Source organism: Falco punctatus (assembly GCF_963210335.1).
Source record: "Falco punctatus genome assembly, chromosome: 1".
Lineage (NCBI taxonomy): Eukaryota > Metazoa > Chordata > Aves > Falconiformes > Falconidae > Falco > Falco punctatus.
In genome coordinates this window covers 26,725,803-26,751,446 of record NC_137580.1, presented here as the reverse complement: position 1 = coordinate 26,751,446, position 25,644 = coordinate 26,725,803, and the positions used below count along the sequence as shown (strand labels likewise).

Here is a 25,644-nt window from a genome sequence, read left to right as displayed (position 1 = left end):
GCCGTGGTGGGGTGGGGTGGGCACACCCGCCCGGCTTTGCCCGCGTGTTCGCTTTTGCTTCCCGTGCGGGCCGCTGCGGCGGGTCCCCGGGCCGCGCGGGTTTAACGGCCGCGCTGAGCCTGGGCGGGAGGCCTGGGCAGCGGCGGCGAGCCCCGGCCTGTTAGTAACGGGAGGGGGTATGGCAGCGCGCAGCAAAATGGTGGGCTCCTGGCTGGTGTAGCTCCGCGAGGAGCGGTTGTGCCCTCGGTCAGCAGGCGGGGCGAGCTGACGGGCTGGGCTGTGTTAACAGGCGAGCGAAGAGCGCCCGGCCTGTGGGCCATGTCCCGGGTGTTGCCGCACGGAGGCACGTGAAGCGCCCTAGGCCGCGGGCAGCTGGCAGCGCCGCCGCGCAGTCACCGCGGGTGGGGTCTGAACCGGCGCAGCACATAGAACCATCTCCCAGTAACAAACGCGCTGGGCCCTTTTCTGGCTGGATAGGAAGCTTCAGGCTTTAATTCCTCCGTGGTACTGCCTGCCGTGTATTAAAGCTCAGGAGAGCTCGGCGCCTATGTTTGCGGGCCCCTAGAGAAACTGGGAAGTTAAGCTCTGTTTTCACCCGCTTATTGATAACTTCTGATCAGTTGCTAATGAAATCTTGTATGTTTTCTTCAAAATTTTTTCCTCTTCTTGCTGAACGCTGGGAGGGAATAAACTTGGGCAAACCAAATAAAAACGGTTCCTTTCTCAATAGTGACTTTGATGTTTAGATTCTGCCAGCCTACTGAGCCGCTCGTTATTCCTAGTCTTGGAGAAGAATGGGGAGGCCAGACAGGATTTGTGATGTTAAAAATACTGCCACCGATTTAGAAAACCCCTCATTAAAAAAAAATAAATTCAAAGAGCACAAGTTCAATTTGTACTTGTCTCATAGTGTAGTTTCTAGTGCTATCGTTTGTATACTTTCTGTAGTCACTTAATTTTCTTTCTTTTTTTTATTTTTTTTAATTTTTTTTTTAAGAACATGAGACTGTCTACCTGGTAGCATGGTCAAACTCCGGCAAAGACAATTAAAAAAAGATAGAAGTCAGATCCTTTTGTCCGATTTCAGAAAACGTGAATGTTAATGATACCTATTACCATTCCTGTTTAATTCTTCAAATTAGACCTTAAGTAATTGTAAGACCCTGTTTAAATAGAAATTGCTGCTGTTCTTTTATGAATGCACATGGTCAGGTGGACTCTGGTATTTTTAACATTAGCATAGCTTGTAAATTTGGATTTTTGCATAGGAAACACCTGATGAGCAAGCGAGTGAACATAGACCCACAGCACAGGCTGTGCCTTTCGGCCTTTTTTTGCAAGTTACTCCATGTGCACTCAATTAAACGGCTACGCAAACAAAACTGGTATCACTTCAGAAAAACTTCTCCAGCTATGTGTTTGTCTTTACGTATTTCTCATTATGTAATTTTTAAAGCTGTGGATATTCCTGATACCAGAACTAAAGAGTAGTCAAAATGGCTGACATTTGTAAGAGCCAGACAAACTGTTTAAATAATGCTGAAGGAATTATTGCATGTGGTTATCTCTATTTGTAGTTGATAAAGCTGCCTAGAGTAACATCCAGCAGAGCAGTATCTGCCTGTGGGCTTGTGACATGTTCAGGTTTCTTGGAAGGCAAGAGTTTAACCCTTTATGAAGAGATCAGACAATACCCGGAATGACTGCAATTCACTCCTGGGTACGGTGGGGAGGCAGGATACCTCTGATTCTACGTGCACAGCTATGAAAACAATGAAAGTGGGAAAAACCTTGCTCTGCCACAGGAAACAAAACTGAGTATGCTCACTGTATTATGATGGGCTTTGCAAGATAAAATGAAGGCAGTATCCCTTTTGAGTCTCTAATTGATCAGGGGTCATGTTTTAAAGGCATATTGCCCAGCTGAAAGTACAAATTTAAAAAAAAAAAAAGTACAGCTGAAGTAATATCACCACTCTATTTACAACTGAGAAAAATGTTTTAAAAACTAGACTTGTTTTCAGCCTTTCTGAAAATCACAGGCTATTTGGCTTTTTATGTTGTTTTTTTCCAAAATAAATGAAAAAAAAAGAGATACTAACTCTTGAGCTTGAGGTTTTTTTCTCTGTTGAACAAAACTAGTCCTACTGTTATTCTTAGTGTAGGCTTTGTCTTGCTTATTGAGAGAGGAGGTTGTTTATAAGAAAAATACATTTTCTTATATTGAGAAATAAAAATTTCTTTTTGCTAATATTTTTGTGTTTATTTTATTTTCAAATTTTTGTATATCAATATGTTGATACAATTTTGGAATTGAAATCAACTTTTATTGCAACATTTGAAGCAATGTTTTATTTCCTGTTCTACAAAATTTGTATTTTGAGTTGTTTGGAACCTCACTGGCAGATTCTTGTAACTTAACACTGAGATACTTTTGAAGTCCATAAGGCAGTGTTTCTCACTGTTTAAGGACAATACACTTGAATAACTTAAGAAATAATAGAACAGAGATGTTCTGAGCTTCATATGTGTCCAAAAGACCCAAAGATTAGGAATTGCCCTAACAAAATACAGTATGGTAATGCTGAGATTATTAGGAAAACACAACAAAAATGTGTTTCCTGAAATCGAAATCTTAAATTCTGTATTTTCTTATAGCATTAATAGGCATTAAATTACTCATTTACTAGACAGTAAGGTCTATTTTGGAGAAATCCTGTAGGGAATATTTTTCTTACTGGAGTCTCTAGTAAAGAAAATCAAATTTCTCTCATTGTAGAAAACAGGAATTAGCATTTTGTTGCAGACCAAAATTCCAAAAATTCTTTGTAAATCTGTGGTCTAGTTTCTATTTACATTAGGCTTTCTATTGTATCCATCACAATTATGTGTCTTTAGAAAAGACTTGATCCCATCTCAAACAGTTTTTGCTGTATAAGGTAAATGTATACGGTAAATATAAGTGATTTGCACCACACTGTTGAGGGCAGTTACATAAGTTGTGCTTTTTCAAGCACCTGGCACTAGCAGATGTGAGCAGCTGATGTTAATGTAAACATTACACTTCTTCAAAGTGAACTTTGGCTTTAGGTCTTTTCTCTCTCCTCATTTGCATATCTAGGCAGAACAAACGTGTCTTAACTCAGATACTCAGCCTAAAATTGTGTAGATACAAAACTCTACTCCTTTCGGTGTTCTGCATTTCTGCAGATCAAAGGCCAGTTTTTCAAGCCAAGCCCTGCAACAAGGAGGATACATATTCAGTGGTCAAGTGAAAAGTTGTTTTCATAATTTGCATCACTTGCCTTGGCAGAGGCAAAGATAGAAAAGGAAATTTGATAGCTAAGAATTGAACTGAATAATCATTAAGTTTCCCAAATACTGTAACATTAATGGCAGGTGCCCTGGAGGTTTCAACCTCTCCCAGCCTCGATTCATTCTGAAACTCATTAAGTGCATGGCAGGAGGCAGGAGATGCCGCTGTGCAGCATCACTGACATCCACATACAGCATCAAGGTTGGAGCCTGTACTGACTCTGCCGCTTGAGCTAGTGGAACAATTAATTCCTTCTTCTTCTCTTCCCTTTGCACCCTCTTCTCAGCAGCTCCCAATCACATTTTACTAGTCTGTGCTAATTGTTTTCCAGATTGACAGGCACAGTGTTTCCCCAACTCTTGGCTCAGCTAACGGAAACATCCTTCCAAATTCAAGTCACTATATGACTCTCTTTGGTTAAATTGCTCTTTATCAAGTAACATTATAGCCCAAACAGTTAAATGTGACAAAGCAGTAAGAAACTGGATTCAGAGGCTTGAAATATTTTCAGATCTTGATTCTAGTATGCTCCCAGTCCCATCAATAATAAGGAAAGACATACAGTTCACAACTTTGTCCAGATCAAGCATCTGGGAGCACAAATCTCTGCTGCACCTCTCACATCTCGTGCAGATGCAACACATTGTCTGCAACAGGGTGCCAGTGGCACTAACGCTGCTGTAGTTAGCGATGAGAAGCCTGTTGTCTTTACCTTGCCAATACATTGCCATGGTATTACAGAGTGGGTGTTTTGAACGCAAGCATCTGGTAATCATGGTAACTAACTGCTTTAGAAATATAGTGGCATCCATAATGATTTGTATTTGGGTTTTCTTTCATAAAGTATGATGCATAAAATCAAAGCTTTTAAATGTTGAAATGGAAGGATTATGTTCATGCAATAACTATCCAGATTAGCATTTTAAAATGCTATTCCATAGAATAAAAAAGGAACATGTCAGTATATACTGTAGACCAACAGTCCCTATCTCTTCATCTCCTTCCCAAGCTTCTTTGGTAGCATCTTGGCTGAGAAGCGTGGGGCAGTTACTTGAGGTAGCGGAGGAAATGCTGGGTTTGTTAGGTGGGAGGGACTCACGTTAGATGTTGTGGCTACCCCACCAGCAGGGAATTGCTGTGCAGAAGGTATCAGTGGGAGCGTTCTTCTTCATCTGTGGTGAAACTTTCTTGTAAAGGTGCTGCAGAGAAACACAAACATGCACTGAGGTTTTGTTGTTTATCATAAAAACAAACAAAGAAAATGACTGCTATATTCTATTGATTAATCAGCTTTATTGTTAAACTAAAGGTACGTCTCAATGGCATTATGCAATGCTGAAAGCATGCTCTCAGAGGTAGCAGGAGCAGTAAAGTGGCAGTAGCCCAGCAGTCCATCTGGACTTTCATGCCCTACACGCCAGCAGGGCTAATTCATCCAAGCAGAGTCCTGTACTTAGGTAGTAAGTTGTTCCCGTGTTCAGATTTCAGTGTGTATCTTTCTTGCATGTAAAGTTACTTCACACTGCTATCTTGTTCCACAGATCTCTTCAGCAACTGCGGTCTGTGTGTGGATACACTTTATATTACTGTACCTCAACACAAGCAAAAATGGCAGGTGTCAGTCTTACTGTACTGAATAAATTGACTATCTCAACACATGTAGTTTTGCCATAATTTGAAATATTTTAACAGATGAAATTATATTGCATAGCTGCTACGATGTTCGCTGTACAGATGCCCCAGCTGTGTATACCAATATTGTTAAATTAATCAGTGCTGAAATAGCGTCTTGTGGGGCTAATTATCTTTGCTAATTGTGGTTATTTGAAGAAAACCAGGGAAATTGCTTAAGATCTGGAACAGTTCCCTGTTAATTTTGTACTGCTGCTGTATGTAGAGCAGTACAGCAGAGCTTTATATAGGGTAGAAAAAATGCTTGCATGTGTTTGAAAGGAATACTGACTTGCTTTGCCTTTTTGAATAGTTAGTGGGATGTGCATATATTTCTTGTCCACAAAAACAATTTCCCATGAGTCCAGGGAGAATTTTCAGCAGAAGTACAGACATTTGAGCAGGGCAGGACTGAGGACTGACACACTGTCCTTCCAGCCATCCAGTTACACAGGTGGGATAAATCACCTTTTAATTGGAGACTGCATAGTCTGAATTGTATTTCTGCCACATTTCCTCAATATACAGCTGCACAAGGAATAAAGGATGTGATAGCTTCTTTGCACCCTCTGTCACCTGTATGCTCCCACCCAAATGACCAAACTTTAAATAATGATAAATTAGTTACTAGTGTTTATATTGCTTGGGCAGCCTATTTTCCTGCAGTAAGAAGCCAGCTAGGTGTCTCAGTTGTCATAGGGAGGCCACCTTCCTAAAAATTATGCCGTTCTCTGACCTGTTCTAGGTCTCACAGTTCAGGCTAATCATTGACAGGGCTTTTACGATCACAAGCTTTTAGTGAAGCTTTGATAAGACACTCCAGCAGTTCGTGGCAAATGAAGACAGTCTGCACGGTGGGGACTCCGGCGAACAAATGGATTTTTTTCAGCATCAGAGCAAGAAATCTGACTTTTAACACTGGCACTGTAAACCAGCGTAATGTGTGGCCGACGACTGGAGAGGTTCGTTGCTTTTTGGACATTAGTTTTCACAAAGACAGTTACAGGGCTTGCTGGAGAGGGAAGACCTGTGTGGAAAAAGGACCCACACTTCAGCCCTGTGAGTGAAACACAGATGTTTTTGTATGACACTTTCCCCAAAGAGTTTCTCTGGGGTGTAGGGACAGGGGCTTTCCAGGTGGAAGGCAGCTGGAGGGAGGATGGGAAAGGCTCCTCCATCTGGGACCGCTTCATCCACTCGGAGCTCAGGGATCCTGACAGCACAGACGGTGACAGTTACACTTTGTTGGACAAAGATTTGTCTGCTCTGGATTTTTTGGGAGTTACTTTTTACCAGTTTTCAATTTCATGGTCAAGGCTTTTTCCCACTGGAGTGGTAGCAGCTCCCAATGAAAAAGGACTCCAGTATTATAACACCCTTATTGACTCTCTGCTCTACAGAAATATTGACCCCATGGTTACGCTGTACCACTGGGACCTGCCCTTGATGCTGCAAGAAAAATACGGGGGATGGAAAAATGAATCAGTAATTGATATCTTCAATGACTATGCCACCTTTTGCTTCCAGACCTTTGGGGATCGTGTTAAGTATTGGATTACAATCCACAATCCATATTTAATTGCTTGGCATGGGTATGGCACAGGTATTCATGCTCCTGGGGAGAAAGGGAAAATAACAACCGTCTACTCTGTAGGACACAATTTGATCAAGGTACAGTATAGTAAGATTTTACAAACTGATCTTGCACTGCCATGGGAAATTCTGGGAGGAATCAATCATGTAATCAATGTTTAAAAAAAATATGAAAGAATGTGAAAACACTGAGAAATAACCCTTAGCTAAGGCAGTCTTTTTTTAATCCTCATGTTGATTTTATTGTTGTTGTCAGAACAGCTGATTCAGTAATTACTTGTTTTAAAGTGCTTGTTTACCACTTTATTTAAATCAGGTTTTGCCTACAAAATCTGGCTATTAAAGAACATGATTTTATTTATTTATTCTCTCCACTTAGTTAAACACACTGACATGACCATTCATTTGGCTACACTAAAATAACTCTTCTATTAGTTTAAAATTAAATTTATTTGCATTTGCATATTGGATCAGTTCTATTAGCAATAGGGTATGTATATATAAATATGATTAGTTCCATCTTCGTAAAATCATATCTCGAAACATTTATTGCTAAACTAGCAAGGTCAGCAGTTTGGGCGTTTGTAAAACCCAAATGTCCTCTTCAGTATTTGAGTTTCAAAATCACATTATTTCCATGATATTTTCAACATTTTAATTTTTATGTCAGTCTTATTTATCAGCTGTCTTCTGCAGAATTACACATCCAAAAATCTCAATCCCATGATGAACAGCTTTGACAGCTGCAGTACTGGATCTTAAGTTCATGGTATTCTTTCTTTAGGAAGGACAAAATGAGGTCTGAAGTGGGTCATATTTTTTAAGGAAAAAGTGCAGATGTTGTTCCTGGTATTCTCAATAACATTACAGAGTTTATAGCAACACCTCTGACAGATTATTAATTTCATCCTACAGAGTAGCTAGTTCGTATGCATAGGAGAGTATATTCTTATTTTCTCCTGCTATAATTTAAAACATTTTCTAATAACAGCAGTTTAATATAAGAATTAACAATATCAATACAGCATGTTTTTCATCTGTAGTGCTCAAAGTACTTTACAGAGCAGGTCACTATCCTGTCTCTGATAGAGCAGCTAGTATAATTCCCCCTGCTTAAACTACTCCTGTCTGTCACAAAGAGAATTTTTCTACTACCTACCATACATTATAAATGTAATTAATTAATAAATCTGAATATATTTGTCCTACAGAAAGAAGTATGCATGTAGGAAAAAATAGTTGCCAGAGTAGTTAAAAATATTCTGCAACTGACTGACCATTTCTGTTTCTTGTGTTTGCTTCTGGGTTTGAACCTGCAGAATTTTTCAGAAAATTCACACTGTAGTCAACAGTTTTACGTAGAAACATAGAAAAGTCATTGAGCACTTTGAATCACCAACCAATTTCAGGCTTGGCACAAGAATGATTTAGCTATTGAGATTTGTGAAGCATCTCAAAAGAACTGATGCTCAATCATTTGTTTCATTTTTCAAGTGCTATATAAAATATATTCAACATAATACATGTAAAAGATACAACGTAAGTTTTTAGCATTTCTTGCCTTCATTTCTGAGTAGCACGATCAAATCGGGGGTACCAACTAGGCACTCTCTGCATTTTCCCACTCTGTAAAATCCGTGTAAGCAGCACACAGGGAGCGGTACCTCTGCTGAAGAATCAGTTGGGTGTTTCAGGAAGCCAAGCACAGCTGGGTCTGATACACAAATTACTGACCTAAGTTCCTTGGTCAATATTATTTAACTCTCAGACTTGATCTGATAGTTGTTCTAGTTTTAAATTGTGAATCTGAGTATAAAATAAATCACTTCTATGAAAGAGTTAATGAGATTTCCAGCAATACACAATCCATTGACTAGTATTTTATTATTCTTGGGCAGAAGTTATTTTTATGCTGTCTCTTTCTTACAGCTCCATGAACATTACCTAAAGTATTAGCAGCTTATTCTCTTTCCGAAGATTTTAGGTCTTCATGAAGAATCTCAGATTTGTTGTTATGTATTTGAGGAACTGGAGTTTGATGTTCAGGGTTGGAGGTGGAGTGGAAGCTCTTGAGATAGCAGTAGACATGAGTCAACTCTTCCTTACAATTTTTTTTTCTTAATAAAATGTAATTAAAGTCAGCCATTCTACAGAATTCATAGGTAGTATTATGTTTCAGTTCATTCATACACGGAGGGTGATAATTGTTACTGATCACTGTAAAGGACCTGATACTACTTCCATGGAAATAAATAGGAAATTTGGAAGTTTGACATTTACAAATTATAAATTCCTAAGGGATTCACTTAGATAAATCTCTATTCAGTTTTATGATCATTACCACTAACAGAAGGAGCATGTGGAATCTTATACCGAATGGAGAATGGCCGTCAAAAGTGTATCTCCCTTGTTCATTAAAGGAGACTGTACTTCCCAAAAGCGACATTGGAAAACAATTAATGATAACATGTAACTTGCCATGTGACATTTGAAAGACACATCAAAGAACATACAATAGCTATGAGCTTGCTCCTGAGGCAGCTGTCATACCAAGGCAGAGAAGAAAAAACTGCACACAGAAAACCAAAATGGTTTTCTTTGATTTTACAGTAAATAAATCTGACAAGAAGCAAGAAAATATAAAGCAGATGAATCATGGTTGGAGCTAAATGAGATATATACCTGATATATTATTATCATTTTCTCTGGATCTAGTTATGTTCTTTTATACTTAGATTGAGTTTTGTAAATATCACAAACTGCAGACCAAGCTGTCTTCTTTTCCTCCGTGTCAGTGCCCTCTGGGCAGTTCTGCCTTTACCATATAACGGGCAAAAAGGGGCTGCTTCTTTTTTTCCTGTTAAAGATCATTCACACTCCTTTTTATCTGACAGCAGAGCCCAGGACAAAACTGTCAGGATAAGGTCTCCCTAAAAATTTTCTTCATGGACACACCTCCGTATCTCATACTGGGAAAAGGCAATAAATTCACTTTCAAACATGGTGTCTCCATATAGATCCGTCCACAGACCAGGTTCATCTCTGCGCCCAGCTGCATTACTCCCAGCTCTTTGGTAGCTCTCCCTGTGCCAGGACCTCTTCTTTATGGACACTGCTGCCTTTGGGATCTTTGGATGAGCATGTCCCAGAGAAGTCCGATAATTCATTCTCCTTAAAAACAAATTTCTACGGAATGAAGGGGGAATAGTTCTTATCTCTGTGTCCAACCAGACACTTTCTTCCCTTCCTCCAAAGGGGCCTCCTTTCCTCAGGATCTAGAAAGATGAAGCTACACCAGTGCCCGTATTTCTTACAGGACGGAAATCTGTCTCCATCAGGTACGGCTCTAGGGTGGACAGCAGAGTGGTCTATGCTTGTAAATGTCTTCACTGGAACATTTTTCAACCACTAGTAGCCATAGCCACCAGTGATGAGGTTAAATTCAGCCCTGATTCACACTTTTTTCATATGATTTGTTATTTTCAGGTTAGCTTTCTTACTATTCTTGGAAATTGTGAGGAAAACCAAAATCCAAATGCAAGACGGTTAGCATACGACAAATTTCGTAGTAAAGCCTCAGTCCTTCAAACCACCCTCTTAGAAATTTAGCTGCCTACATCTCAAGAGCCCTTTTTTTCTTCACAAGGACTGAGCTTCAAAGTCAGTTTGCAAAATAAAGGCTTTAACTCTACTGACGACATGTCATCTTTACTACAGACCAAAAGGGCCTTGAATTGAAATATACTCTCCAAATAAGCCACACACACCTGGCCTTCTTCTGAAGTGATACTTAACACCATCATCATCAGACTCTGCATTCTAGCTCGTCATGGTTTAAAAAACAAATAATTAAACATGAAGCCAGAATAATTTTACTAACATTTTTTAAATTCGAGTTTTCCTAAATATTCTTGCCCTCCAGCACACTAAAACAACTCCATATACCTCTGACATTGTTTTGAGTGCTCATTACTGAGACATTCAAGGAAAATTGCTTGACTTTAACATATCTTAAGAATTTGAAAGTATTGGTCTTTCAATAGTAAGCTCTGTGTACATACATGATAAATTACAGGATCAGAGTTTGAAGAAGAGAGGAGAACAATACTGTTGTCTTGATTTTATTAAATTGACTTATCCAGGCTTTTTACAGGGTTAATACTAACTGACTTAGCAGTCCCTCTGACTTTCAAGTCTATGGAATAATTTCTATATTAATGTGTCGCATGTATCTGGAATAAATACACAATATTGATCTAGCTTTCACTGTGTACTTAGCCTTGACATTTGTCCTTGATCTTACAAGGAAAGTGAAAGATTAGGGATTAAACTCTAACTGAAAAAAGATTAGTTGAGATTTACTCAAAACAGCCGATTTGAGCTATGATACAGCTTTTAAATTGATGTTTGTTTCATATGTGGTCTTACAAAACAAATTATATTAATCAATTGGTTCCATCAACGGTAAGTTTGCACTTAGCAAACACCTTCCACCTGAGAATGTTAAGCTGCTTTACAGATAATTAACAATTTAAAACAGAATTATAGACAAGCAAATGTTATTGTCTCTACAATGCCTGTCGCAGCCCTTACTACAGACAGTGACAATTTTTTTTCCATAGAGTTAACCCTCAGAATTAAGAGGTATCAGTGACACATGTGAATTTGTGTATGGGAATCCTATCTTGACTCATTAAATTTAATTATTTGTACTTGAAGTCTGCTCCTGTAGAATTATACCTGTGGCTGTATTCTCTACTGTAGACAACTTTTTTACTAGAAATTTTACTTTTTTTCTAATCAACCTCCTGAAAATGTGTATGAATACAATGACTTGTCCCTGATTGTCTTTTACATGTCAGTATTGCATTCTAATTAGCTGGGGTTTGGCAAAGCCATCTTTCTCCACTTCACCTAGAAATGTGTGATTGCTAAGATTTACCTGGTGCTGTTGTCACGCTGCTTGGCACTGTGCATAACGCAGCTGGCTTCAGCAGGGTTTTTCTTGTTAAGCCAATGCAACCATATATCTTTGGCTAAACAATGGTGTTAGTAGCCTGTGTCTGGGGAAAAAAAAAATACTAACCAGGTGAGAAATCACTAGAGGCAGAGAACAAAGCAAGTCTGGCCTCAGCGGTCACCCTGGGCTGGAGGGACCTCCAGGAGAGGACAGCAAGGATAACTGAGGAAATGGCCCTGACTGCTTAAATTTTCTGATGAGACAAGTAAGAAATCAATTTTATAATATTTTAACTGTATCTTGCAATTTGCCTGTGAGTACAGTTTTGCTGACTTCCCTTTTCAGCTACAGAACCTGCATTTCAAAGGTTAATGTTACTTTATCAGTATTTTCAAAGACAGACCTTGAACAAATGTTACGGGCATGACCTTAGAAACCATAAATAACTGATACACAAAATTCCACAAACTGTAATTCTTTGGTGCTCCCTAGCTTAACCAAATATCTACCACATCAGGTCTTCTGTTTTTTTAAACTGTCAAGGCTGGTGTTTCTAGATATATTAACTGAAATTATAGTCAAAGGTAAGCAATGCTGTTTGGCTTGGTAATGGTGGTGATCTAATGGCACTCTGAGTGTTTCACAATGCTTCTCGATGTTTTTTATGGGTGCAGTTATTTTCTTTCTGGCTTAAGAGTGTAAAGCCACACTTCAGGAATAAGGTAAACCCTGAGTTACTTGACAACTCCTCAGCTGGGAGAGATCAGCTCCCTTCCCTTGTGTCAGATCTTCTGGTGTGATTCATGCTGCGATCCAGAATCACCCTTCTCTGACACCCGAGCTCTCCCCTTTTCCTATGGGACTTTGACAATGCTAGTGGTCCTTCAGGCTGTCGTGTATTCTTTTTTTTGTGTAAATTTCAGCTGCCGTATTCTCTTATTTAAGTAATTAGCAACTTGACATTTAAAGGTAAATAGAGTGTGTGACAATGTTAAGCATTCTAAAACAGGATGATAATCAGAAAAATGGAATTAAGATGTGATACAAGGTATGCTTTGTCACTAACATGAGTAGCAAAACTTCTGTCTGTCCCAGGGCAGTCAATATTTGGCCAGCTACAAGTACTAAAACATGCCATACCCAATAGAACTTATGAGATACTGCTGCCAAATTACCTTTTGAAACCAAGATGGTGTTGCTCTCTACTTCAAATGAAGCTTCATTCTGTGCTGTTGCATGTGCTGTCAGAAAAAATATTATTATAGCAGCTTCAAAGAAGGAATGAACTAAAATTCTGGATCAAAATTCTCATACAGAACTGTGAAACTTGACGTTTGGGTTCAAACTTCACAGCTGGGTCCTTTCTCTTAAGTTTTTACATTTAGGGACTACACAAATATCAAAAGTTGAACACTTGCTCATATGATTAGGCCAAACTAAACCAAATCGAAGTATATCCCAAGAAGAGGGATGGGGTGGATGTAGTTTGAAGAGAGTAAATCCAGGTAGCCCCCATAGCACAGAGCAGTTAATAGCACACAGCCAACATGGACAAAGGACACATCATTTGAGATGCATAATTTATGGAACAATTTTAAAGATGGTTTAAAGTTTTAACTGTATCAGGAATCACTGCTTGACAAAGAAAGACATAGATGGGACTGTCTAGATCATGGAGATCAAATCCCACCATGAACAGCTGTTTAGTCCCAAAGTGTCTGTGTAACAGCTATTCACATCCCTGCTGGGACTGCTCGTGAAATTTAGACCTATATGAAAAGGCAAAAAGCCACAGCCTTGATGTGTTATAGGAACACCACGCATGAGATACCGAGCATTACCATCATCTTGAGGTACCTTGCAGTATAACAGCAATTACCCTTTACGACTATGCAGGGTAATTAGTGTGCCTTAACTGTTTGTTAATATTTCCATAGAGGCCTGTGGTGAATCAGATGCAGCCACCTGCCTGTCTAGCTGCCAATGTGCACAGACGTGTTAGAGACTTACAATGTAATGCTGTTTTTCTCTCATCAGGCTCACGCAAAAGTTTGGCATAACTACAAAAAACACTTTCGACCATATCAGAAGGGGATGATGTCCATAGTATTGGGATCCCACTGGATTGAACCTAACAAATCGGAAGATGCTTTGGACATTTCTAAATGTCAGCAGTCTATGGAGAGAGTACTCGGATGGTTTGCTAAACCCATCTATGGGGACGGTGATTATCCAGAAGAACTGAAAAATAAATTCTCATTTTTGCCACGGTTTACTGAGGATGAAAAAAAATACATAAAGGGAACAGCTGACTTCTTTGCATTTTCCTTTGGTCCTAATAACTTTAAACCTCCGAACACTCTACCAAAAATGGGACAAAATTTGTCACTCAATTTGAGGGAAGTACTGAACTGGATTAAACTGGAGTACAACAGTCCTCGAATCTTGATTGCAGAGAATGGCTGGTTCACTGACAGCCATGTGAAAACAGATGACACCACAGCCATCTACATGATGAAAAACTTCATTAATAAGGTTTTACAAGGTTTGTACACAAGTTAGTTGTTGGATTTTTGGAGGGCTTTTTATGATCATTTGATACTAAGCTCTGTAATGATTTAATCATTTTTTTAAAGAGATAATGGTGACTAAGTTAATTATTAATTATTTATACTGCATCAGTACGAGTCATGGATCAGGATCTACTTGTTCTAGGTGTTGTACAAGCACAGAAAAAAAGACAGTCCCTGTCCCAGAAAGCTGAAGTCCAACATCTGTGTTGGTCAGAAATTAATGAAAACAAATTTATTGGATATCCCTTTTCACTGCTGACAGTCTACCTGTAAAATCGTTGTGCAGGTACATACCTTGACAACGGGAAGATGAGACCGTGACTACAGACTGTCATTGCCATGCTGGGGTCCTATTCCAACGTAAAATGCATGAAGGGAATCAGCAGGAGAAGGGCAATCATTTTTCAGGATTATTGCATGCCAAACAGAATAAGTTTTAATAACATAGTTTTAAACTTGCTATTTGCCCTTCATAAAGCCAGTGTACAGGAGTGCTCTCTGAAGGCAAAAGATTTAATTTTGTATGAAATATAAACACTGTTAGTACCTAAAGCCTTTGCAAAACCAGTATTTCTTTTCCCCCTCACCCAGTTTGTAGGTTTGGCACTGGAAGAGGGACAGCTTCTGGTCCCAGAGCCATCCCCCCAGCAGGCTGCTCCACTGCTGGTGCCATGCTGCAGCTACGGAGTGGCTCGGGTGCCTTTGCAAAAACCTTTCTTATCCTCAGAAAAGGGAAAATACGAGTAATTGTTTACTCTGATGCCAAGTCAGGAAGTACCGTATCATCAACAAATGTAATTAAGCTCCAAATGGAGGTTATCCAGATATATTTAAAGTTGGTTCAAATTTTAAACTGCACATAGCACAACTGTGCGCTGTGTCCTGCCTTCTCCAGATTTGGAGGAGTTACATTCCAGTATTTGGTTTATGATATTTTAAATACTGCAGTGACACAGCAGGGAAGTCTAGATGCAGGCCTGGATCTGGAGATGTGGAACAGGTAAATTTTTGGACACATACATAAGAAAATCCACAGCGTGTTCTTTTTTTTAAATCGCCTACAGCAGACCTGCTGTAATAACCATCCGTGAATTCACGCTTCTGAAATACTTGGTCAATGTTCAGCCAATAACTGTTTCTCAAGAACTGTCAGCTACATTATTATGTATGCAGATACTTCAATCTCCTCTGCAAAATACAAGATTATCTCTTAACACATTTTTCATGAAGCAAACTTTTAATTTGTCTGATCAGGAATAACACTTGGAACACATTTTCATATTTTTGCTTACAGAGAAGTGAGGTATAAACTTGCTGTTTGCAGCAAAATCAGTTAGATCATGGTAACCTCAAAATATCATTTATAGAGGCCAAATTGTAATGGGATGGTGACTGCTGAGATAGCATGTAGCAGGCTATAAGGAGCTATACTCACGTGTGTGTGCTCAAGGAGAGCGCTGTAGACTTTGCACTGTACGTCTGTAACTCACGGCACTGTGAGTCATGAAAATATATGGTGTGTAACATCACCATTGCAATGAACTGACCTCAATCATGACACAAGTATGCAATTTAAACTACAGCTTCTTAGCGGCATGCATACGCCCGTCGGTGCTGAACCTATTACTCCTACAGGACTCCAAGGCTCCGCCTATAGCAGGCATAGAAATGCCTTGAGATCGCCTTCTGTGGCTGTCACCTCTGGTGACACAGGGACCTTAACTCCCAACTTCGTCTGCCTTCAGCCCCTCGTTCCTGCCCCCAGCCACCCCCTTGTTTTTTAGGAGGAATTTCCTATCCCCACCTTAACGCTCAGTGAGGATCCTGACCTCTGTTTCTGCCCTCTCCTTTCAGTGTCACTGCAGACAATACTGTGGACATGCTTTCATGCCGATCCACAGGATCTCTACCTATCACCCACCTGTTAATTCTTTTTACTGCAAAATATACACTAAATAGTGCTTTTCCCCCTACGCATTTAAACTGCCAGAATTTCTCATCTAGGCATGAAGCATCTCAAGTACCACAGCATTTTTTTGCTCTGACAGTTAAACTTAGCTCCCATGCATTCAGTATGCATCTAGAAAAAAAAAAAAATTTTCTCTGTTGTGCCTTATGCTGTCCCTGTATGTCTACTTCCATTTGTTCAACCTTCCTCACTGCAGACACAAAGTACTCATCTTTACTTGCAAGGCTTGTCTGGCCTGTCTCTTCATCCTCTACATCATTCTCCACCTCTGTGTTTTGCAATTGGTATTTTCAGGCATTTTTGTACTTTGTCCCATGGGTTCCCTAATATTTACGAGTCGTTTTTCTTGAAAATACATGCCATTGTATTGCTTCGTTACATTCCCTCTTCTCCTTACCAGTATTCTGGCCTTGTCTGTCAGCTTCTTGTATATTTACACTGCAAGCTCTTGGGCTTTCTGCTTGCTTCATCCAGCAGCTAGTAAAATACCATGGTGACTGTCAGTGCTGCTGGGTGCCTTGTCGCTCTGCTGCAGGGACACAAGCACTGCAAAACTGCCCCCTGCTGAAGCTGCAGCGTGGTGTGCACAGTGAAAAGTACTGACAAAATCAGGCAAAGCAGCATTGGGCAAGAACAGAGCTTTAAACGAGAATACTTTGGGTTTATTCCTTGGCTTGCCCTCAGTGGACTTCAGGTAAAATGTGGCCGTTCGTCTGCCTGTGTCAAAATCCTTGGTAACCCCCCTTGGTCACTGCTTTGCCCTTAATATTCCAGCCCTTATAAGGTTAACCTGAGCAGTGATCACGAGTTATTTCCTGGCTTAAAGCTGGCGACAGGCAGCTAATGTTGACCATGGAGCCTGGACTTTTTCTTCCAGGCTGCCAGCTGGCACACGCAGTAAGTGGGTAACGAACGTCACGTTAGCTGGTGTCCAGCGAGAAGCTGTTTTGGAAGTTCTGCTGCCCTACCTGGGGAATCGGGTCCCACATCTGAGAAAGCAGCCATTTTGTCATCTTTCTCATATATATATAAAAGATTATATGTGTGCTCCTTTGCAAGGCAGAGGGACATAAGATTGTCTGAAGAAACACGCATGTGCTGCATTTATGCTGTGAAGAAATGAAGCGCTTCAGTCTCTGGGTAGATCAACTCAGCTTCTTCTAAAGTCATCACATGTCCCATACCAACATAGTTAATGTGTCAATCTAGAAGCTGGATAGACATTCCTAAATGTTAGAGCTTGCAGAGATCTTTAATAAAGGTAGGGAATTTTAGCTTCATGACAAAGTCACAGACTAGATCAACTGTTCCACCTTTAAGTTTTAGTCATGATTCTCTAATATTCTTGTTATATATTACTTGCAAATCATCAAACACAACCTAAAATGTGGATGTGGCATAATACTTCATGTTTGCTCAGAGTAGAAATGAAGTATCCTACAGTATTTAATTTCTTAAGGAACTAGTGGTGTACCTATTTTTTAATGAATAAACGCTAAGATATATAATGCCTGTCACAGTTTTGCAATGAATGACAATGGGCCAATAACCCTATGAGCGTTGAGAAAACCTTCAAGATTTTCAAAGTGATCAGACCTTTCTTGTAAATATCTCTTTTATATGTTAGAGAACTAAATGTAAGACTCATGGATATTACTTTCTCTTACGCAGCTATTAAACATGACAACATAGACGTGTTCGGTTACACGGCCTGGTCACTCCTTGATGGCTTTGAATGGCAACATGCTTACAACATCAGGCGTGGATTGTTTTATGTAGATTTCAATAGCGAAAAAAAGGAAAGGATTCCCAAATCATCTGCACTTTATTATAAACAAATCATACGAGAAAATGGCTTTTTCCCAAGGGAGTCTACCCCAGGCTTGCAAGCTCAGTTCTCCTGTGACTTCTCCTGGGGTATCACCGAGTCTGTTCTCAAGGTAAGCATAAAATCCCGGGAAGACCGCTGGAGGCGGAGCGATCAACAACTGTACTTTGTGAATAAATGCCTGCGTATGGCACCTTGCATTCAGGAATCTCAGTGCACGCTGCAAACAGAAGTTGAGCCTAGCCATAACTGCATAGGTTTCATTTTGTGTACTTTACAGCTTTTTGAGTGAGCTAGTCACAGCGTGCTGGGTGCTCCTGCAGCAGCAAGCCCCGCTGCGGGAGCCCGTCCAAGGCTGCCCCCCGCCCCTTGCCCTCCCTCTGCTCGTGCCTCCGTGTGGCACAGCAGATCGGGAAACATCAGACCAAGAAGTTGACCCCAACCAATTGTTCCTGGGTTATTTTTCAACCAGGGGAGTTTCCCAATCCAGTTTGCAGCGTGGCCATAGGGATGCCTATGACAGTGTGACAGGGCGGGTGGCACAGAGCAGGGACAAGGTGGTTGTGCGGAGGATAGCAGAGCTACCTGCAGGCTTGAGGACTCATCTAAAATCACTGAATGAAGCAGAAACAGATTCTTGTGTTGAGCCTGGCTCTAAGTGACACTTAGACATGTGGGTAACAAGCTAGTCTTTAGAAAGATTTACACCACAGGCGAAGATAACAAACCAGCACATATAGCTTTTACCATCTGAGCTCATGTTTGAAAATGGATCACACCACCTCTTCTCCAAACTGGTTCCTACAGTATCTATTTCTACTTTAAATTTGGTAGATAAGCTAACTGTCTGTATGGCCAGTGTTGGGATACTCTTTTTGTCATCGCACACAGAAAGATAGTCCAATGACCAACATCAGCCTCAAAAAATAACAACAAATCTCCACAATTTAACCTATTCATTGACGACCAATGGAAAAAAAGTAAGGCTTCTATATATGTTGTTAATACACAGCATGGAGAAGTCAGTTTTCTTAAAAAAAATCAGATTTAATCTAAGTATTTTAAGCTTCGCTGTATTGTATTCCAAATCCAAAGTATTTTTAAAAATTGGAATAGAAAACAAAAAAAAATCATGTGCTACACAGAGCCTTGTTAACTAGCAGGAGATATAACCAAATGCTGCAAGCTGTCTGCGTCAGGTATTTGCACAGGCAGAAGGACTACCAGTAAGGCCAGGAAATACTATGCCACAGTTTCACAAGGTTGATCTTGTCAGCAGTGGCAAAATAATCCGTGCCTGCCTTGTATATGCCCTGGTGCTTGTTCTTACCACCCTGCTCTTCTGCCAGCTGCCTGAGAACTGCCGTTTGCATGACCACGGAGTGAACTCAATCAGGGAGATGTATCTCTGTGAAACTATAATTTGTGTAGGCTAATGGCAGGGCAAATGCCAGCATGTAGCTGAATAGAGAGTGCAATTTTCATGTTTTCTGTAGATGAAGGAACAGAACGGGTACTACCACTAGCACAGACAAACCCCACGTAGGTGAGGTTACCCTCTTCCCCTCGAGGCGTCTAAGTGGGACCTTCCGACATCCAGCACTAATCCTACAGCCAAACACAGGCAGAAACACAGCCTACGAGCAGGCATTTGTTTAATTAAACCCCATTGTAACACATTGTTTTATTTCCACAGGCAGAATCTGTGGCTTCCTCACCGCAGTTCTGTGATTCCAGCCTGTACCTCTGGAATGTCACAGGAGATGGGCTCCTGCACAAAGTTAAAGGGGTGAAGCTAAGAACCCGACCAGCACAGTGCACGGATTTTGTCAGTATTAAAAGGCAACTTGACCTCCTGGAAAAAATGAAAGTCACCCATTACAGATTTGCACTTGACTGGTCACTAATTTTACCCAATGGAGATTTGTCCGTGGTCAACAGGCAAGTTCTTAGGTATTACAGATGCGTGGTCAGTGAAGTGCTGAAACTCAATGTCCAGTCCATGGTCACCTTATATTATCCAACTCATGCCTACCTGGGCCTACCAGGACCTTTGCTGCAGACAGGAGGATGGTTGAACCAGTCTACTGCCTATGCTTTTCAAGACTATGCAGCTTTATGTTTTCAGGAACTTGGCGATTTGGTCAAACTTTGGATTACAATAAATGAGCCTAACCAGCTAAGCAATGTCTACAATAGGAGCAGCAATGATACATATCGGGCAGCACACAATTTATTAATAGCACACGCCATGGCCTGGAGAATATATGATGAGCAGTACCGGTCCTTTCAGTATGGCAAGGTGTCCCTGTCCCTGCATTCAGACTGGGCTGAGCCTGCCAACCCCTACTTTGAATCTCATTCAAAAGCTGCCAGCAGGTTTCTTCAGTTTGAAATAGGCTGGTTTGCCAATCCCATATTTAAGACTGGGGACTATCCAGCTATGATGAGGGAATACATCAACTTTAAAAACAGAAAAGGCCTCTCATACTCTTCTTTGCCATCTTTCACAAGAGAGGAAAAGCAGCTTGTCAAAGGTGCAGCTGACTTTTACGCACTGAATCATTTCACCACCAGATTTGTGATTCATGAACCTCAGAATGGGAGCCAGTATGAATTTGATCGTGACATTCAGTTTCTGCAGGACATCACCTGCCTGAGCTCCCCTTCTCGTTTGGCAGTGGTGCCCTGGGGAGTGCGCAAAGTTCTCAGGTGGATTAAACAAACCTATGGTGACATCGATATTTACATCACAGCAAACGGAATAGATGACCAGTCCTTAGACAACGATGAACTTCGAAATTATTACCTGGGAAAATACGTACAAGAGATTTTAAAAGGTGAGTATATGATAGATTCAAGCTCCCCAGAGCCATTTCCCTGGCACAGACGCAGGCATGCCCTAAGCAAGCACCTAACACTTGCCCTAGACCGAGCAAGCGGCTCCAGTTGAGATGCAAGGACTCACCATCAGCATTCACCCCCTGAGGGGCCTGATTCTGCAGTCATGCTCAGGGCAGATACAACACAAAGCAATGCCACTGAGCCTCTCACGTGAAATGCAGCCACGGCTGCTTCCAGTTTAAACCACTTGAGAAGCCATCTGGGCATGCATATACAGCAGAGCAGTTATTCAGAAGTTTGTAGCATGTGGCACTTCAGACCAACAACTCCCAAGAGACAACTCTATTTTCTACTCTACAAATAAAGGTGGGAGCCTCTTTACTTGCTTGCTGAACTAGAGTCATTGGACAGGAAAGCACAAGCAAGTCCAAGGAGACCTGGAGGGACATACAGAAGAAATACAGCAGGTCACCAGCTTTTTTAAGGAGCTGTTGTTGAAGGGAGTCAAACTCCAGTTTCTGTTCCACTAGTTGCTTTGTCCTGGGCACCTACAGAAATCTAGTTCTTCATTTTAGAGAAAAAATTAGGAACAATTATGGAGGTAGAGGACAAAAATGTTCAAGACAATGATCTTCAGCAATAGCTTATTGTATAAGAAATGCTGCAGGGACCTTGCCCCTCCCATCCCTCTTCCTCCAGCCAAATGGTAAAAGGAAAGCAGTGAGCCACAGGATACCAGTACCTCAGTGCCTGAACCATACAGCCAAAATGAGATGTACAGTACATCCCCGAGCTCACTGTTCCCTGATGGTGAGCGCTAGCAAGTTCCCTGATCAGGACATGGGGCATCTAAAAGCTCTTCTGAGGCACCTGTGCCCAAACCTAGTCTACTTTATCATGGTTTCTCCTCCCTAGGAGCTAGCTACGTAAAAAATGAGATGGATCTACTCATGGCTAAGCATGGCTTCAGATTACTTTGAGACACCAACAAGAAATAACGCATTCCCCCACCAGTGCTTAGCTCTTTCTCAATTACTACAGAACTAATGAGCATTTGCTTATTTATTTGCCATGCTGATTTCATATTGCAAACAAGAGAACAATAAGTTATTTAAGGAAAGGGTTGTTGAAGGGGGACTTCATCATAGCATTCCCATTACGATTTTCAGATAGCATGACTTTATAGTACTCACAAAAAGATTCTCACAATTTACAATGTTCTTAACCTGGGTCACATCTCCGACTATGCTCTCTGCTTACAGAGGAGAGATGTTTACTCACCAAGGCTGCTATTCACGATTTCATAATTTTCACCAGACACTTGGGTGCAGCAGTATAACGTACGTACAGTCACAAATCCTGCAGGGCTGACCAGCTGGGTTTGGAGCAGGGCACAAATTTTTGGAAAGCTCCTCTCATGGCACAGATGAGCAGCTGCTCCCCTGGAATCATCACAGCTGGGTTCAATAAAGAGCAGCATCTGCCTTCTCCCAGGAAAGCGAGCTCCCAGCACTAACCCTGTTCAAATCCAGCTTTCACAAAGTAGGTCCAGAAAATTACCAAATTCTATTTTTTTTTTAAACAGTGACGCACTGTTTCTACTTAAGACAGTTGAGTATTAGTAGAAGCATTTAAGTGTTACCTAAATATTTTATGATGCAATTACACTTTTTGTATTGATAGATTAATCAATTGAAAGCTGAACTCATTACCAGAAAGTCTGCAGGTCATACAAGGTTTTATTAACATTTGGCTTGGGTTTTGTTTTTTTTTTCTCTTCCCAGCATACTACATTGATAAGGTCAAGATTAAAGGCTATTATGCATTTAAACTGACTGAAGAAAAATCTAAACCCAGATTTGGATTCTTCACTTCAGATTCAAAAGGAAAGCCTTCAATAAAATTTTACAATAACCTGATCAGCAACAACGGCTTTCCTGCTGACTATTCAGTCTGTCGTCCCTCCAACCAAGAAAGGCAGTGTAGCTTCTGCTTGTTTATTTCTCAGAAGAAGCCATTAATATTTTTTGCCTGCTGCCTTTTCTCTACCCTTATCTTGCTTTTAACCATTATTTTTTTTCAAAAAAGAAAAAGAAGAAAACATTTTAAGGCAAAAAGCATCCGGTGCATCTGTGTTTCATTTTAAAAAGGGGGCACAAGCTCACTTTCAGTGAGATCCATCACTGTTTGGATTCTACAGAGGACGATGCAGATCAGATGCAGATGTAGAAAAGCACTACATGAGTCACTCCAGTCACACACCCAAGCATTTAGTTTGAAAATGGAAAGTAGTTGTATGCACAGGACGAAGAGCTATGATGACATTTGTTTCTGTTGAAATTACTTTTATCCACCTACTCTACACAGAAAATAAAATGCAACTATTAAAAAAATGAAAGAAGAACATTTTATGACTATCCTGTGCCTTGGAATAACTTTTCAAACAGTTTGACTTGAAAAGATACTAAGCTGAGAGAACTGATATGCACTTTTCTATGAACGTCTGGACCAAAGAGTTTTGTGATGTGTATTCATGTTATCAACGTCGTTGAGCATGAAACTGCAGTTGTTTGAGTTTACAAGTAAAAGTATTATTAAACCCCACAAACTTTCAACTACGTACACCACCAAGAATGGAATATCCTGGGCCACCTTCTGAAGATAACTTGGATTTGTTCTTTTAGAGGTAACTCTGTTACTGACCAGCATACCTGGATCTCTTACATATCGGGTGAAGCAGAGATCAGACATTAACATTTTAAGCAAATGTAACAGGACCCACAAGGGACAAGTCAACATAATATACAATCGCTGTTTTTCATCTCCAAAACCAGGAAGCCATAAAAAGTTTTACTAGCAGAGAACATCAAAATAAAGCTTAAAAAAATTAAATAAAAAATAACCCACTCAAGAAAGTGATGAATGTAACTCTAAATTGCACTTTTTCATAGAAATGAATCTGTATTACCATCTTAGCCCTGGTCAAGCGCCAGTGCAAGCCATGGGTGGGATAAAACCACGAGTGTCTTGCTATTACTGCATTAAACAAAAGCTACCAAACCCAGGTATAACACTCTTAAAGGATAAATGAATCCACTGTGTCATTTAAACTTCTCAGGGACCAAACCTGAGGTTTCCCTTGGTCTGGTTCTGGTCATCTCAAAATGACCCCACCAGGTTTCTCCCGGGAACTGCACCAGCATTTAGAATTGACATTGGCTAGCCTTTTCAGTCATTGCATCAATCATCGCTGCTCAGGCAAGTACCACCACCTCTGGAGGGGTAGAGAAGCTGCTCTAGAAATGGAAAGAAGGGCAAAAAGAGCCATCAGTTAAACACCTGCTGCCTTCCTTCACTTTGCAACCTTCTTTTCCAGTGGCTAGTACCATTTTCAAGACACAGTGAACCCCCCAACCTGTTTCCACTAGAAGCTAGTTACCTCAGTCTTAAGGTCCCCAAACCAGATAGACGCACTTTGTCTGTAGCCCAGCACCTCTGAAGAGACAAGGCATATAAACACATTGGCTTTTCCAACCGCATCTGGACACAAGATAGCATCATACACAAGGTCTACGATAATACATTATGATAAAGTCAACAATAATGTAAATTATGAAAGCGTCATGGCCACTTACAGGCTACTGGAAACTTTGTGGAAGTGCTGCTTAAGAGGATATGCACAACTGACTGAACCCCAGACTCCCAGTACTTGACCCAACCTGAAGTCTCAGTTCATAAACATGAGACTATTTCTCAATTATATTTCAAGCATTGGTCAACATCACAGAAGGTTCATTAATTTGAAAGGTAACTACTAGTAAAACGATGAGGGACTGGCCCATTTTACACTAAAAAATGTTCTGCAAGCACAGCCAACAGCACAGGTATTAGGTGGTGCGTACATCCTTCCATCACCCAAAGGCGCCGACTAGTAATCACTCACCGCAACCATGGAATCAACCTGAAGCGTACTATAGGGAAACTCCTCTTGAATCCCATGTGCACTGGGGGAGCACAGAGAATTCTGGAAGACTCCTCTAGCTACATAGCTTGAACCGCTCAAGAACCAATCTTCAAAATGTTAAGCTGACCATGTAAAATTTCCACATCCACACAGTACTACTACTTTCCGAGGCGCAGAAACTCTATAGAAACCCATTGAACTCTACAGAATTACAAAGCGGGTGCTCTGAGCAACGTTCTGCATTTCTTTGTCACACATAGATGCTTTCCTCAATATTAAGCTTACCCACTGATTGCTAAGTCTGTTTATAAGCTATCCTGGTATTTTCTGTGAATCTTTTTTCAAAACTGAATTTAACAAGTGCCAATGTGGATTCTCCCATAGCACAACAGCCCAAATACATGTTGCTACATGGCAAGATTAGCATAGCAACCAAGAAAAAAAAACCAGAGCTATATCCCCAGAGGACACAAACCACTGTTGGTGGAACTCAGCAATAAGCTCCATCTGAACTCTGAGGTCAAGTCTTCAAACTTCTTAGTTGAGCAATATAGCTAAAGCATCATATTGTCAGACTACTTATTCTATCCCTGTATTTACTTTAAATGGTCATATCAATCTGGTTCTACTGATTGCAGTTTTGTTATTTATCTATTTCAGATTAAGTCTTCACAAGTTTGAATTCCCCTCCAGAAACTACACGGAAATCAGCTTTTGCAATTTGAGGTTCTGCAGTGATGTGAAAGAACACTAGTGTCCTTTCCCCAAGAATAATGCTTTTGCTACTTAAGGCTACAATTTTAAACCACCACTTCGTGGCTTTACACAATGGGACCACGTTCTACCACCATGAGGTTTCCAAATCACAGACTTCATTCAGTCTGAATGTTCTCAGGAGACTGGTAAACCAACGTGTACACAGTGCT

General features: G+C 40.5%; 1 protein-coding gene across 1 annotated transcript; it reads left to right on the top strand.

The window, feature by feature from the left end:
* The first annotated feature begins 149 nt into the window (after positions 1–149).
* Positions 150–25,621, top strand: KLB (klotho beta). The gene is made up of 5 exons (XM_080410094.1): positions 150–6,658; positions 13,578–14,085; positions 17,754–18,022; positions 19,607–20,750; positions 22,539–25,621. The coding sequence occupies exons 1-5, from the start codon at positions 5,927–5,929 to the stop codon at positions 22,898–22,900; spliced, it is 3,015 nt and encodes a 1,004-aa protein (XP_080266220.1). The 5' UTR covers positions 150–5,926; the 3' UTR covers positions 22,901–25,621.
* Positions 25,622–25,644: the final 23 nt, after the last annotated feature.

Bases quoted from the DNA above. Each gene is read 5' to 3' on its own strand.
- KLB (XM_080410094.1), top strand. From the start codon at position 5,927: ATGTGTGGCCGACGACTGGAGAGGTTCGTTGCTTTTTGGACATTAGTT. The intron at 14,086-17,753 runs GTTTGTACACAA...TCTCTTACGCAG, and splicing joins CATTAATAAGGTTTTACAAG to CTATTAAACATGACAACATA. The intron at 18,023-19,606 runs GTAAGCATAAAA...TTATTTCCACAG, and splicing joins TCACCGAGTCTGTTCTCAAG to GCAGAATCTGTGGCTTCCTC.